Raw genomic sequence first — 11,545 nt, 5'->3', positions numbered from 1 at the left:
GGGCGAAACTGTGCCACACAGACAAATACCAATGCAGATGAATCTGCTTGTTACAGAGGCAGAGTCCTAAACTCAGGTCTCAGTAGCTAACACTGTTCTGCTCACACCAGAGGCAGACCCCTCAGGGGTCTCCGCACATGTTCCACCATCCACTATGGAAAGGCTTCTACTGTAGTAATACTAATACTTCATGTATGTGTTCATATATTTTAAAGCATTTCCCTTCACCTGTAGTTCCCTCGATGACTTCAGTCAAAGTGAGCGTACCATGTCATGTCCACGTTCCTCTCCTTGAGTAAGGATCGTAGCTCTAAACAAGTGTGTTTCTGTTCCATATTATACAGTCTGGCTGGAACTTATTTTCTAGGTAAACACTCCAAAGCATGTTTTATTACCCTCCTTTTAAAACATTTTCATTTTAAATGGCCACAAAAGAAAACATTTATTGCTATAATATGTAATAGCAGGTTGTTATTATTATTTTTTGTAAAGTATGATTTAAAAACCCCAAGAACTAAAATATTGTTTGGTGAGTACAGAGACTTTAGCTGTGATTATACAGTGTTTTAATCTATAAATATTCATTTTATGCACAAAGAAAATAAAGTTCAGGAAACAGTAGGCAGCAAACTCTGTTATGTATATGTGTATTAGTTACAATTAAAAGCCTTATCCAGAAGGTGCTGAGCACACTCAACAAATTGACTCCAGTAACTGTTAGGAGATGGTCAGCAACTTCTAGGATGGGACCCAAATGATGCACTGGAAGGAGTATGTGATAGCAATGACAATATTTCTATGATATTTTTCTTATGGAGTCACTAAGAAAATATATTTTTAATAGTCATTGGTAAGCACCAGCTCACAACACTGCATGTGACTGCATCACTTGCACATTACATTTCCTGACACACTGCATGTACAATACGTCTAGAATTCTCAGCACAGGTAGAACTGAGACAGCTGTTACATAGCACACACTTACACATTACCACAGGGAAAATACTGTACTTTTAAGTAGCATTTTAAACAGTGAAGTTGCAATATTATTTCAGTGACTATATTTCTTATGAAAAAGAAGAAGAAAAAGTCAGTGACATACTTCCTGAAATTTTAATACTGGCTTTCAGGTATTAACAATCTAAAGTGCTTTCATGTTTCATACAGTTTTTAAAATTTTCAATTTAGACAAAAAATCAGAATATTTATAAAATTACTCTATACACTTGTGAATGTACACTTTAGTCTATTCCTGTTTCCTCGCCCAAGAAATTGGCATTGCCGTCTCCAAAATCTCTCTTTTGAAACCAAGTCTGTGAGTTTGTTCCTTGAATATAAGCATCCAGAAAATAACAAATTCCAGGGATATTGCTGGGAAAATTTGGTGGAAGTTCTTCTCTTGAGCGAGGTGTGAACACAAAACCTGGATAGTCCTTTAACAACCTGTAAGAAAAATGAAACATCTTGATGAAATATGAATCAATCACTAATTGTTACTACAAGTGCAGACTTTCAATAATTCTTCAGATATTCTTTATAAAACAGGACAGAATCTAATGTAAGGTTTATATACTATTTACTGAAAAGGTTAAATAAGCTATTTATTTGGTAACCCATAAACTCATGTACCCATGCAGACGAGAATATTGCCTCTTTTTTGTTTTCTCAATGCTTTGAACGTAGGTGCTACGTTTGTTGTAAATATTTTCAAATATGATTTAGTACTGAAAGCTAGCTCAGATTATCACATGAACTTGGCACCAGAATTAATGTTTCAGCTAGTGAAATATTGAAAGGCTTATTAACTAAACTATTCAGTTCCTCTTGCTAATTCTAATCATTTTGCTATTTCACATATAGGTCCACTAAACCCAGTGATCTTCTACACCTAAAACATACATTGCCACTCCTTAGGGATAAATATTGATAGTTGGTACTTAAGCTTCCAAACAATTACTGCAGTATATAGGAGTTGTGCGAGGTGCAGTAATGTTATCAATATGTGATTAGAATTAATGTATGAATCAAAAAGAAAAAACACTAAGCACAAAGGATGTTAACATATCATTCACTCAGGAAAAATACCTACAGTGTCAGTAGTAACAACACTTTACCTTATAAACAAATTGCATATTTTCTAGATACTCAGAGAACTAATTCTCTTTTTTTTGAACAGCGTGCTTATAGCAAGAATTCTCTTGAGATGAAATACACAACTATGCAGAGACCTGCTTATGCCTTAGAATATAAGCAAGTCTTGTGTTGATAAATTGTCTCATGGTTTTAAGAAAAGTCTATAGTCAGTATCATTCAAAACTGCTTTGCCATATGGATATGGAAAAAAAAAATCACTGTTGGCCATCACTGTTATTCTGACATACAAAAGCCAGGGGGATGCTAAAGCTATGTCTTTATTTCTTTGGAGTGCCTGATCCAAAAGCAGGTTACTTACTATGTGGTCTAATGCCTGTGCTACATGTATCTGAATCACCTAATGAGATAGTCTGTGGCTTGGCACCCTGCAAGTCACATAGCATGTGCTGCAGGTCATGTCAGAGGATCCTGTGCCAAATGGTCTGTCTGACACTGGCCACAGGCCCTTGCCACAGGGCAATATCAGATACATGGCAGTGGGTAAAAGCTGATTAGGAACAGCTGACTGTCCAGGCTACAGTGAGAGGTAGCAGAGCTTCCTTAAAGGGAAACAATTTCTGTCATTATTTCCAGTTATTTTACCTAGCCAGCATTATCACTTCCTACCAGTGGATTCACTCTCTACCGTTCATTCTGATAAAAACTTTGGCCACTCTGGAAGAAACAATAGTCTATACCAGCTCAGTGGCCTAAATTTCAGACCTAGACCTAGAGCTCAGACATAGACTACTGTTCAAATTCAAAAGTTTCTTACTATTTCCTCTGGCAGCCATAAGACCCTAGTACTTAGCCATGAACATGCTACAAGATAATTTGTAAGTACAATTAAAGGGGTAATGCAAAGAGAGTGTTAGGTTGGGAGGATGAAGGAAAGAAGAGAGCATGGTTCTTCATGCTGTATTCCCCGTGGGAGAGCCCACTAGCTGTCTGCATAATCACCTAATACCCATCACCAAAAAGTGTCTGATCTGAGTGGATAAACAATACAGCCTCGGTTCCCTATTACAGGATTAAACGGAATTGGGATCAGTATAAACTAAACACTAGCACAGTTGATTCATTGCAACTTATTCATTCACCTTCCCTAAGCAAGGAAGAATGAAGATGCATAAGGAGAAGTTAAATAATTGTTCATTTAGGTTGTTAGTTTCAAGGGCACCTGTGTAAGTTTGACACCCAGTTCATACAGAAAGCCACATGGTACAAAGAGGAGCCAACCATAAGAAAGAAGAAAAAGCAAGAGGTATACAGCTTCAGGGTAAGAAGCAAAATTATCCCAGATCTTCAATTTATTTTAAATGTAACATCTGAAAAATACATATCAGCTGTTCTGCTTCAGCCTTTTTCTTACTGCTGCTGGCTGGCTTTTGACTAAAAATAACCACAGTGTGATCATGAGCAGTCAGATAAAAAGAGAAAAAGGAAAATAAACAGCAGTACTGTAGAGGAGGGGAAAAAAAGAACAAGAAGATAATGAAGAACTATTACATTAACTATTTCTGGTGGATGTTTTACAGATGTATATTGTAAAGCACTGTACCTGTAAGTGGTTGGGCTGACATTTATTTTTCTCGGTATACTGCAAGATTCAAATTTATTGGCAAGGGTTACATTATTTCCAAAGAGGCAATAACGTGGCATTTTAACCCCAACAACTCCAGCAAAGACAGATCCAGAATGAAGGCCAATACGCATCTTTAAATAAAAGACAGAAGACAGCATTATTAGGTAAAATAAATAAAACTGTTAAAGTCAGTTGGTTTATAAATTCTTCCTCTATTAAAAAAAAAATCCTGAGATGCTAATATAAATTCAGTTAGTAATCTTATTAAAATATCTGTGTTTTCTGGTCATTGCTGCTGCTCTAGCCTTACTTTGTACTCATAGTGAATCATCCTTCATCTGACATAATTATGATAAAGTTGGTCTCTGTGGCAGTAAATTGATCTAGAAACATCAGCAGGAGTCACTACAACACTTGGATGCTTTTCTGAAAGAAATTAAACAGTACAATGTTAGACTGGTGACAGGGTTAATGAGTAATACTGGCTTTGTTCTTAAGGTCAGAAGATTAAGTCTTAGGCAACAGCAAAGAAAATACATATATGCTGCAGTTCCAGTTGAACTCTATTGAGAGTGTCCCACCTAGAGTAAATCCCAGTCACAGGGTACAGAATTTAGGTATTTAATCAAATTTATGCAGCAATTCAAACATATTGATACCTGTTTTTGCAACTAGTACTCAGATGTGTGAATTTTGCCTAGCTGGTGCTGCTTTCTATGTTCCTTCTTTTTAAAATGTATTCTTTTCTTACATGCATTATACATACATAGACATGGTTTCTTCAGAACAGCACCCTGACAATACAATGGCATGAAGTTTGCTACTCTGTACTATTCTTTACATATCCAGAGAATTCCATATCTTTATGAAGAATTTGTAATTTCTAATTTTGAGTAGAAAAGCAGAAAAGCCTGCAACAAAAGCAAAATCCACCCAAACAGCAAAGACAACAGATGGCCGAAATATGTATATTGATATAGAAGTCTGATTTAAAGTAAGCAGTTTGCAGCCAGGCATCTTTCTTAGAAAATTCATATATAAAATGACAGTAGACTGTGTGACAGATTTGTTATTTTGCAAAACCACCAATGCTTTCATGAAGAGATTAAAAATAGAGAAAGATTCAGTTTTCTTCTAAGAAGCTTCTACTAGGTGCTTATACAATAGAAATTATTTCCCATAATTTTTAAATTACTTTTTAAATGCAGTAGCATTCCTCATTCAAAATTATAGAAGCAGAATTTGTGTGGAAATTATAAACATGTTTAACATTGTCAAGATGTTTCCAGATTTTGTGAAATACAGAATGTCATTTATTTATAATACAGTAGTGCTGTTCTCTGTGATAGATGTAGAGCATGTAATCCTCTAAATAACCATTTTCTTGGTCATTGGGATGAGACACATGAATAGTCTTTAATCTAGAATCAAAGAAGCCTGAAGTTTTTTAAAGGAATGAACAGGAAAATGTTAAAAGTGAGCAAATGAAAGACATGATGAACTGAGACATCTGTWTACTAAATGTAACTAGGACCCCATTCCAAGACCTTTGAACTTAGTAGAAGGCCCACATCATTTGTCATGCACACAGGTCTCTCTCTTTTTTTTTTTTTTTTTCCAATGAGAGGTAAGCCTATATGTAAAATTCAGTACATGCTTCTGTCTTCATTGAAAGCAGGTCATAATACAGCTACCACTGAATCTAACTGTAGCTTTGCCAGCATTAAGGCTATCATTTTATGCCAATGGTTTAAGTATCTGACTGTAAAACAAGAACAGCAGCAGAATACTTTCACGATGTATGCATTACTGCAATCAGACCATGTCTTTGGTTATTCATATTTATACCTGTTTTCCCACTGAAGACTTTGATGTTCTCACTGGTTCTAATTTTGGGAGAGGATTAGTCTCCTAGTTAGAACACGATAACAGAATATTCCATGCCACTGGCAGATTTATTGCTACTGAGACAACAGCAGCAGCATGTCAGTGTGCCGCTATTGATTTCACTGCATTTAAGTCTTTTGGATTGATTTTCAGATCTCTGTTTCATCTTTGCCTCTCCAAAAAGCTCTCATTCATAGAAATAACAAAGTCAGCCTCTCTAGCTGTACATACTTGCCTTCCCAACTTGTTTCAGGACGTTAATGAGAAATTTCCTTGATGACAAAACCCCCCAGACCAACCAACCAACCAAAGATGCCCACCTTTACCACGAAGCCATATAAAAATACAATAAAATATATGACCTTGATAGGCTCTCCATGGGGAGACATCACCTCATCTGACAGCTCCATCATCTTCAGGGCCATCAATGCTATTTGAACAGCATGGGTTTCACTTTCTTTGTGTAAACCTCCTGCCACACAGTAGGCATCTCCAATAGTCTCCACCTAAACAGGCATATTTGTTCCTTAGTGTTACACTGTTTGATATATAGTAGAATAGTCTGTGGCTTTAGTAGGAATTGTATCTTCATATAGACTGAGTGCTATAGACTTGTCATGCTAAATTATATAAGTCCTAGGCAAATCCTGCAATATCATTCAAAAGGAAAAATTGCACAGTGCTGGGCATGACGCTAAAATTCTTTTCCTTGCTTACCTGCTGTCAGGCGCCAGTAGCTACTTTAATCACCTGTTTACTGCAGAATCATAGCACTGTAATTGAAACAAGACTTTTGACCTACAAACTCTAACTTTTGATAGTTTTCTCACTTGGCTGCATGCCTAGCTGTTTCTGTTGATAATTTTTTTTTGTTTTGCAGCTGATCTTAATACAGTTTTATTATAATGAATGCTTATGGCAAAATAATTTGGGGGCTTCTATTATCCTCTGTGCCATTTAGTCGCTCTTTCTCTTCCAGCCTCAGAACCCCAGAGAAATGTAATAAATTCTGTACCTTGTAGACATCTAGCTCTCCACACTGGTAATCAAAGCGAGTATAAAGCTCATTAAGCATGGTGATAACCTGCATAGGTGAACACTGGGAACAGATGGCAGTGAATCCAACAATGTCAGAGAAGAGCATTGTGACATTATTAAATTTCTTGGCTTGCACAACTTGTCCCTGCCACAGCTGCTGAGCAACCTCTCCAGGAAAAATAGAGAACAGAAGATCTACAGTCTTCTTCTTTTCCTCTTCAAGTGCTTGATGGGCCTGCTCAAGGGTTGCTTTTAGCTTTCCTAATCTCTTCTTCAGCCCGTCTTGAGCTCTGGCTTGCTCTCCTATCAGAACAACATCTCTCAGTGCATTGTGAATTGGAATATCTGAGAGGTACAATCCACGTCCTGTAAAATCTTCTAGCCTATCCACACAAGGAGATCCCAAGAACAAGATGGCACTGGATTCAAAAATATAGATCATTTGGCCTTTAAGATCCATAACCTGAAACAGTTAAAGAAACAAGAATTCATGCGCAATGTTCACAATTCTGGCAATGGTTTAGAAACAAGATTTAAAGGAAGTAAGTTTTGTTGAAGCATAGGAGAATCAGACAGGTCCTTAGTCATTACATTTTCATTTAGTCACTTAAAAAGAAAATACGTGGTGTTAAGTCATAGCACTGTTAAAACTATCAAATAAGTTAAATTTGTTTCACTTTAGATTTTACTTGAGTCTTCTGATGCAAAAGTTAAACCACAGCTTAATGATAAACATCTAATTATGTTTGGGTATCAGTAAGTATCAGTTTAAACTTAGGAAGAAAAGAAAAATCAAAAGAAGAATTTTGTGCATTTTATCTGTATTTATTGATTAGTAGCCTATGGATTAGTACTAATAACTGTAGTGTTTGGTTCATGCACTACTCTTTCTTTGTAAGATAAAGTGAAAAAATCTGCTTCCATTTTATTAGAGAATCTTTAGGAATTGCTGCAATTTAAAATTAAAAGGCATAAATATCAGAAATAAATATACCATTTTAATTATCTAAAAAAGCAAAAAGTATTTGTATGAAGTGCTGCTTTTAGCTCTCTTCTATATTCAATCGTGTAATGTGCAAGGTGCTGTAAAGCACTGCTTAACATTGCTGTGAAAGACCATTTTTTTGAAGACAATCTCTGTTGCTTGCTAATAGAYATTTGCATATATAACTACCTGCAAAAGCAAAGAAGACTGTACTAGCCTTGTAATCATTAAGCTGTTGCCTAACACAGAAGTGGATCTTAGAGAAAGTAGCTAATCAGTGCTACATTTTTTCCCATTTCATTAATAACCTGGTGAAACCTTTATTACTTTTCTTCATTAAAATTCTTGCAGTGTTATGTCTGAAATGGTAGTTCATCCTCGAGTGCCTCACATATATTTGATTTGGAATTCAGCTGAGGTCAGTGATGAATAAAAGCAGTTGTTGAATATTCAATGCCCTATATTGTCCCAGGTCATTTGCCACAGACTGTGTCTGCACAAATAATGAATAATCCCATCAGCTGAAACTATGTGGTATTTTTGGTGATAGCATGAGTGAAGATATCAAAATATCAAAGATACCAAGATAACAAAGGCTAAATGAGCACAGGAAATATCTACTCCTTCCCCCAAATCCTAGAGCTGTTGTTTCTAGATGAGTTAAAAGCACTTTGGTAAAGCTTTTCCTGCCACTAGCTCAGTGTTGGAGACATTTTTGTTATCAAGAGCATGGCTCATCATTGGGTTTATCTCAGTTTGTTGACTTTATCTCAATATTTAAGTTATTCTTTTTTAATAAAGTCAAGTTAACAGTCAAATTTTACTTGAGCAAAGAATAATTTTGACTGAATATTAGCTTCAGAATCTGAATTACATTTTGTTAGATTAATTTAAGAACTTTGATTAGCATAGACCCTAGTCTTAGAGTGTCTTTGTAACAAATCATTATCATTTAATTGTATTAGCTGTTGCAAAATTCACTGTTATGTTATTTTTGTGGCTATTTATTTTAACTGTATCTTGCATGTCCCAAAACAAGAGAACAAAGTACTCACAGAAGTAATAGTTATGAAAAGCTGCTTACCATAGATGATTTTGTGTCAGTATTATCCCATCTTCTCACTCGTACAGTAAATTGCATATTCAGCATTGTCATAATTCCACTAAAAGTGCAGCTTATTTTGGGGGTAAGAATTTCAAAATACTCTTCAAAATTAGGCTTCGCTTGAAATTCTCTCCTAGTCAAAAGTCTTCTTATCCCATTTCCAATTTGTAGAACAGACATATCCTTGTCAAACATAAAGTGAAATGGGAAAGTCTTACAGAACACAGAGGCAGGAATCACAAGGGAAGACTCTGGTTTACATGGAGATAAGGAAGGTTTTGCATTTTTAACTTGAATAGAGTACAGCAAATAAGGCTGATTAACAAACTCAGTGCAGTCATTATGGAAACAAGGAGGCATGAGCATCACTTCTACTTCAGTTTCATACAAAATATGAGCTGCTGCTTTAATAATGCCAGATAGGATAAGACTCGTGATTTTCTTAGGAAAGAAATAATACACATTTAAGTAGTCTTGGTCTTTCTCCAGGCATAATATAGAGGCTTCTTCAAGCCTGTCCTTTTTTCCTGCTTCTTGGCTATGGCCACTCTGCTTCAGCAGAGTAGTAAAACTGTTCAAGAAGTCCTTAAGAGTTCCTCCAATAACCCCTAATATGTGTTCATCCTCTTCATAGCATATTTTGAATAGCTCTTCACCAAGAGATTCCCTTAGACTGTCCACGGGAATACCTGCATGGAACCACATTTCAGTCAGAACTGTGCTCATTGTGCTGAATCTTAGACTTTCCCCAGCTTTTTCTGTCCCAGACCAAATCAAATTAGCAATATTCTTCCCTGGTCCAGCACCAGGGCCCTGAGGGGCCTCTTATTTAGGAGGCCAGCTGTGACCGATGAAGGCGTACTACCTGGTGCCTAGAAAACAGGGAGACTAGAGGTTGTAGTTTGGAAAGATCCAAGACTCAGTGTTCTTTGTCAAGATGTAGACTAAGCCAATTTCAGCTAAAATTGAAAGCATATTTTGGCATAGCCTTTAACCCAGGATATTAAGCTTGCTATAAAGAAATAAAATAAGAATAAAAAATAGAAAATAATAAAATAAGGATTAGAAGTGGGAGTAAAGTAAGTCATTCAGTTTAGTGTTTGTGCACGCATGCAGACATAAGTACTATGCCTGATGCAGTGAATTAGATGACCCTAGGAACATTTTCAGGGCACTGAGGCCAATGGACACAAAAAATTTCACATCTTTGCTAGTAAGCTCTTTTAAACAGGATAGCTGCATGCAATCTGACTATTGGGAATGTCCCAACTCCCCAAACACTTCCTAGGAATCATTTGGGAAGGTGCTATCTGGCATGGGTCATATGTGTGCCAGGACCAGTTTAACAGTTTAAGAGTATAGAAGACCATGTTTCAGTTCCAGCAAATGTTAATCTAGTAGTATAGATGAAGTTAAGGGGGTCCATTATTGTAAATTAAAGCAATTCTCTTCCCACAGATTAGAATAAATTGGCATTCCTTCAGAAGATGTAATGGATCAAACAATAACTTATTACTGAATGTATATTACAGCTCCCTCTAGACGTTGAATCTTAGAGGTATATGAATCTATGACAGCCCAGGCTTGAAAAACTTGGCTCTTTAGCTCAAATTTTGACACTCTGGGCTGTTAATTGCAGAGATCGCAGATTAGCCTCCATGATGTCAGCCATCACTGCAGCCATCACATGAAGGAAATTGTTTGTTAGAAACAAGACTAGGTTTTTTTTATATTATTAAACAAGCTTACATTACCTGCTGCATTAGCATGGTCACTGATTATTTTTTCAAAATCTTCTCTGTCCCCAGTGTTTCTGTAAAGATCAGAAAAATATAAATAAACCCCCCTGAAAATTAAGACAAACATTATAGTGAAACTAGTATGTAAGAGAAGTTATCTATCCTGTTCTTACTGTGTCAAGATCAAGTTTTGCTGATGAAATAGGCATTTTTTTATTAATACAAAATAGGGTCATGATAAGATATTAGATTACCCTATGCATTTGCGATAAATTTCACCAATAATACCAATAGCAACTCTACTTCAAAATTACCCATTCATTGATAGTAATCCAGATTCCTGAGATACAAGACTGTAGCCCTCTGAATTCTCTGAGGTCAATGAACATCAACCCAAATGTCAGACCCAAAATGTTGAGAAGGAGATGTAGCTTAGATCAACCTGCATATAAGTGATAAACCTTTGATACATGTTTTCTGAATATCTTCACCCAAAATATCTTATATATATTTATATACAAAAGCAATACATATGTTTAGATGTTTGCATTATTACTTCATCTGGAATAGCATACTGATTTTCAAACTAATACTCCAAGAAGCAATACAGAATTAAAGATACAGGAAATACTCCTATCAATAACCCCTTCAGCAATTGTAATATAGTATCTGACTGGCTATCTTTGATTTAGTCAATATATGTAAAGTACTTCGAAAATATCAAATATAATGTACATGCTACATTGTAATTATCTATTCTTATTGTGGTGTGTCGTTTCCAACTTGATTGTTGTTCTCCTCTTTGGAAAGAAGGTTTAAACTAAGGTGCATTAAGTAAAGGACATCCTCAGTATATAATGAGATGCTAAGAATTTCTCACTCTGTATTGCGGCTGAAATGATTAATTTTGGGTTAGTACTGAGGAGTGCTGAAAATCAAGCCCAGAGTTCTTCAGAAACAGAGAACGGAAGCCAAGTGAGCCCAGTGAAAACAAGTACTACCTCAGTGTCTGTAAGTGTATGATTGCTCATTGTATCAGAGCCAAAATTTTTCTTTGGTACTGTACATATAAA

General features: G+C 36.0%; 1 protein-coding gene across 2 annotated transcripts in view; it reads right to left on the bottom strand.

Moving 5' to 3' along the window:
* Positions 1–784: 784 nt before the first annotated feature.
* The window catches only part of GUCY1A1 (guanylate cyclase 1 soluble subunit alpha 1), a 36,708-nt gene continuing 25,947 nt past the window's right edge, over positions 785–11,545 (bottom strand). Inside the window, exons 3-8 of one of the 2 annotated variants that reach the window (XM_026088245.1) lie at positions 10,488–10,546; positions 8,713–9,422; positions 6,621–7,106; positions 5,968–6,111; positions 3,695–3,849; positions 785–1,443 (exon numbers count right to left, since the gene is read on the bottom strand). In XM_026088245.1, coding sequence (XP_025944030.1) covers positions 1,242–1,443; positions 3,695–3,849; positions 5,968–6,111; positions 6,621–7,106; positions 8,713–9,422; positions 10,488–10,546 — 1,756 coding nt within the window. In that variant the 3' untranslated portion in view covers positions 785–1,241. The remainder of the gene's footprint in view (positions 1,444–3,694; positions 3,850–5,967; positions 6,112–6,620; positions 7,107–8,712; positions 9,423–10,487; positions 10,547–11,545) is intronic. The other variant, XM_026088244.1, reaches the window with a different exon arrangement.

This window comes from Apteryx rowi, unplaced genomic scaffold (assembly GCF_003343035.1).
Source record: "Apteryx rowi isolate R43461 unplaced genomic scaffold, aptRow1 scaffold_76, whole genome shotgun sequence".
In the NCBI taxonomy this organism is placed as follows: Eukaryota; Metazoa; Chordata; class Aves; order Apterygiformes; family Apterygidae; genus Apteryx; species Apteryx rowi.
This window is presented reverse-complemented; position numbering and strand designations above follow the sequence as displayed.